This window comes from Cynoglossus semilaevis, chromosome 20, assembly GCF_000523025.1.
Source record: "Cynoglossus semilaevis isolate Cse_v1.0 chromosome 20, Cse_v1.0, whole genome shotgun sequence".
Classification (NCBI taxonomy): domain Eukaryota; kingdom Metazoa; phylum Chordata; class Actinopteri; order Pleuronectiformes; family Cynoglossidae; genus Cynoglossus; species Cynoglossus semilaevis.
In genome coordinates this window covers 13,680,122-13,685,110 of record NC_024326.1, presented here as the reverse complement: position 1 = coordinate 13,685,110, position 4,989 = coordinate 13,680,122, and the positions used below count along the sequence as shown (strand labels likewise).

At 42.7% G+C, this 4,989-nt stretch overlaps 1 protein-coding gene across 6 annotated transcripts in view; it reads right to left on the bottom strand.

The window, feature by feature from the left end:
- rnf220a (ring finger protein 220a) overlaps nt 1-4,989 on the bottom strand; it is a 204,922-nt gene that overhangs the window by 6,509 nt on the left and 193,424 nt on the right. For all 6 annotated transcript variants that reach the window (XM_025066330.1, XM_025066328.1, XM_025066329.1 and 3 more), the window contains one exon: nt 1,858-1,969. In XM_025066330.1, the coding sequence (XP_024922098.1) occupies nt 1,858-1,969 (112 nt within the window). The remainder of the gene's footprint in view (nt 1-1,857; nt 1,970-4,989) is intronic.

The following is a 4,989-nucleotide window of genomic DNA, read 5'->3' as shown; positions in this document are numbered from 1 at the left end:
ACACACACACACATCTTATACTGCCAAATGAGTGTGTGTGCAGCATGTGTGACTAATGAGGGGTGGTCTTCAACAAAAATCAACGCTGACCAGGACAAATTGAATTTTGCAGATTTTCTAAGACTGTTATTATAGAACAGCGCCTTCAAATGTATCTGCCTCAGGTTTCAGTCCCAGATCCAAACGTGTTCCTCCTCCATCATTCTGTTTTCTTCTTAAAGCTTTTAACCATTAGATAAACACTGATTTTACCACTACATTGAGGGCCAGCCGTTTTTACAGTGCAGCTTTTTTCAAGAAATGTCCAGCAGGTGGTGGTATTGGTCCACTGATATTACAGAGATCAACGTCATGCTGGTTTTTACAAGTGTTAGTTGACAAACTCTGGCAACTTTGGTCCCAGAGAAACAAACATGGGTGAATTACTGCACGATCTTCAGTTGTTTTATTCAGCAGTAACTGTTTCAACACTTTCTGATTTGTACAAGTAATAATAATAATAAATGATTATAATAAATCTAACGACTTAAAGATCAGACGCACGGTGACATGGACGAAGAGCAGTGACAGGTCAGAAGACAGACACAGACAGATTAGATTTAAGACGTCCGGTGCGTGATGCACGACATCTGTCTACGGAGGTGCGACAGAGAGCGATGAGAGACAGTGACAGATGAGCCGAGCGGAGCCTCGTGTCCACGGAGCAATGAGTGATCCATCGCTGTGCCTTGCCCTCCGTGTCACCTCGGGCACCCGGCGACCTTTAGGAAGCGCAGACGACGGTAATTACCCCGTCCCCCCGCCCCTCCGCACACACACACACAAAGTGAAGATGGTGCCGACGATGCACTGTCCACAAGCTTGAGGGATGACAGGATGGATAACTGACACAGTGGGGAATGCAAACACTGACAGGTGTGTGTGTGTGTGTGTGTGTGTTAGTGTACACAGTGATCACAAATATCGATGGTGTCCCTCATTCTGCCTGGTATTGTAGAGAAATGACACACACACACATACACACACGCTTCTGTCATTGATCTGAGAGACCAATCAATCAGTGATAACAGCAGAGCAGCGTCATTTCATTTTTCAACAGCTGCTGGTCACTGACTCCAGCTGCTCTGTGTCTAATTTGAGTCAAATCAATCTGAAGGTTACACTCCACAGTCTGAATCCTAAGTATATGCAGCGTTTTTACACCTTCTCCTGGTTATAATTCTCTGGACCTTTAGAAAAATATATTTTAAACTTTTGTTTAATGTTTAGTGACATTAATGTTTTAACTTAGTTTTGATAGTTTCTGTTTCTGTGCTGCATTTCAATTGACCTCCTTTATATCTGTGACAGTGAAAGAATACAGTTGTTTAAGGTTGTGTATGTAGTTTCAATTATAATTTTAGAAAAAATAATTAGTTGAAAAATATTTTATCAGTATTTTCTTTTATCAATTACAAGGCATTGTAATTGGGTCACGGCTCCGTAGTTAAATACCAAAACCAAATATTTTATACTTGTAGCTACTGATAGAAGTAATGAGTCTGAAAAACACTGACTAAAACTCCATGTCAATGAATGGGTGAAATGAAACTATTCAACAGTGTCTTCTGCTCCAGGACAAGTCCATCCACTTGTAAAGCCATGCAAGAAGCAAAAACCAGCACAACACAACAAGAACAGAGCACAACAACACCAGCAACCAGACAGAACACACAAACCCACCCAGGTTTGGTGGATAACAAATGGATTTCTGCCTGTGTGGGGGGAGCAGGGAATGAAGACCCGTTGTCTTCCGAAAGAAAAGCACAACGCCCCCGGCGTGAGGACACAGAGGGGTGGTGCGTAGCTCATACTCACCATGCAGATGAGACACTTGTATCGGTCCCCTCTCTGGATCTGCTTCTCCAGCTCTCTGATTCGAGCCTTCAGAGCCTCCATGGTGGTGGCCGTGGACTCCTCCTGTGTGAACCTGGACCAAAGAGGAGACAGGAAAGTCTGGTCAGGGCTGAAACTAACTTTCTTTTGAACATTATTGGAATGCATATATACACTACTACTACTCCTACTTCACAGCCTTAGTAGTTTGACTGTTTGTAACCAGGTCTTCAACACTAATGATTGAAATGTCGTCCAAAACTATTACAGAGCCTGAGCTGGGCAAGAAGGACTCATTTTTTCCACTTGCTTACAGTTTATAACCTCTGTAGAAGGACTCGTTTTTTCCACTTGCTTACAGTTTATAACAGGGTCATTTCCCTGACAACTGAGCCAGGCCTACATAGTCTTATTTGTGGAACATCAAATTACAAATTGGATTATATGTCCAACTGAAGTCTGTGTTTTCACTCTGAAAGTAGAAGCTCAAGCATCATAAAATCCCCAGTGTCCTCCTTTAAACATTCAGGACAACAACAGAGGCCACCGGAGCCTTCGTCACAGTCTGTTATGGTCTTCCTCCTGCCATGGAAACCTGTCCCAGCATCTTTACAGCCTCCAATCCTTTCTTTGACTCCCAGTGTCCAATATACAATACGGCCTGACAGCCTCCTGTTTAACACAGCTTTATTCCCACAGGCTCCATATCTCCACAGATTTACAACTTCAGCCTGCGCTCCACCACCAGCTTCTCCTTTCCTTTGGACTCCACCCTCCTCCTCCTCCTCCTTCAGTCATCATCATTCTTCCTTTTTTTCTTAAAAATGAGATAACTCCTCTGTCATGTCATTTTCTGACATTTCAGCTCCACGTTTCCTCCCATTCCACTGTTACGTTCCTATCTAACCTTATATGCATTGGTCCTTCAGGATTTATTCCCTGATCTGGGTTTACATCTCTTCCTCTTCCTCCTCCTCCTCCATCCATCCCACTTGCACTGTCCTCCAACACGTCTTCCTTTTTTTCCATCCTCTGTCCGGCCTTTCTATTCACATTCAAGCAGCCACTGATTAATGTGCGCCATGATCACAGAAAATGTGCCTTTAACACTGTACGACAGCATTTAACACTGTCCAATAGCATATGAAGCAGCCATAAGTAAATCAATACGGCCGCGGCACAGACCGCAGCTCGCTGCTTATGATTTGGAGCCAGGAGACGAGGCCACGGGAGCCAGCCGCCGTTTATTACAGCTGCGTGTGTGTGTGTGTTATAACGAGTGCGACTGTTTATGGTGATGTGGTGATTTTGCAGCCTGATAGCTGGCTGATCTATGGTATTGATCTGGATGAGGAAGGACGAGCAATGAACAGGAAGAGAGGATGAGCACTAGAGGGAATTATAAGTGTGTTTATAAGTGAATGTGTGTGTGCACACGTGTGTGTGTTAAGTGGTAGCCAGAGAAAGGACTTGGTTGGCTACACTGTAGAACAGCAGAGGCTGAAAAGTAACACAATACACCTTTGTTTGTTCGATGTGAAAAACAACTTCTACTATACATAGTACTCTGATGTACATAAGTAGTGGTATAAGTACACGTAATACTCTTTTATCTGAAAGGTTTTATTACTCAAGAGTAATGGTACAAAGAAATACAAATACTAAAAAAACAGACCATTTCTTATTCCTTACAGAAAAATCGATTCTTTTACGACTTGAACGACCAGATTCTTGTACACAGTCCAAAGTTTTATCTTAAAAACAACAGACTGAAACAAAGACATTTAATCTCCAGTTCTCTCTGCTTGGAATCTGTCCTTCAAGTCAGTTGGACAGTAAACACCGTGTCCAGCAGGAGTCCACCTCCACTGACCCCCCAACTGTAACCCCTTCACCGTGGCCACTCTATAAAGACCTGGATGGTACTCCTGGTCCGACTCCCCACTCTCTGTCCTATAAACTGCCTTACCCTCTGCTCTAATAAGTCCTCAGCTTGTAAAAAGCCATTTAGCCTTGATTAGCTTGCTAGCTTATAAAGCAGTAGTGGACTCTGGTCTGGAAGCTTTTGTCCAACTAACAGGGGTGTCTCCTGCTTTTACCAGGTCCATTAAAACCCCCTGTTATTGTTACTGGTATTCACATCATCAGTGTTTTCTCTTCTGGTCCAAAAATGTGTTTATAGAACTTCAAAAACAAGTTTTTTTTCCCCCAGAAATCTGTTCTGAACTGCCCCATGAATTTACATTTAATGGATCAAGAACAAAATGGAGGATAAATTCCTTCTAACGAAATACTGTTGGTCATAATGGCGTAACAGTAAGTCCTGGTCGTGTTAACTATAGGTATTTATTTTCTTTTTTTTACATTATAAATAATTATATTTAACTCTATATTCACGGTCCCTGTTGACCTAAATGGACCTGCATCATTATAAAATATAGGTTAAATTCTGTACGCAGGTGTTTGATTAAATTGGAAAACTTTCCAGACGTCTTGATCTGAACTCTTCTGTGCATCGAGCAGCGAAGGGAAGAGAGACACAGAGAGACACAGAGAGATGGATGAATCTGCCCCCCCTTCCATTTAGCCCTCTGTCCCCAACCTGTGTGGCTATTTCTCATTTCATTAGTGTGTGTGGGTGGGTGTGCGTGTGCAGGCGAGGACCTCTACCATCTATCTCAATCAGCCTGGTGTCTTAATCTACTGTCTCCCTACATTTGGACCGTGTCTGTCTTCCCTCTCAGCTCAAATGAAAAGAATTACACTGCAATAACTTAAATATATTTACGTGTATGTATATATATATATATATGTGTGTGTTTTTTGTATCAATGGGTGGCGAAAACTTTTAACTCACAGGTATGAGAAATACATTTGTGGCACGTGAGAATGCTGTGAAAATGGCAGTAGTAAATCTCTTCAGAGCTGCAGCCTGTTAACTGAGGCCTTAACTACACTGACACACCATGATAAAACATTTAAGTCACTATTGATTTCCCTCGCCTCAGCCCAGTGTGAGTGCACGTGCGTGCGTGTGTGGGTCTCAGATGGCGAGGGGAAGGCTATGGCTCGTCTTGTAAATGCCTGAGAAAAATTGAGACAGAAGACTTGTTG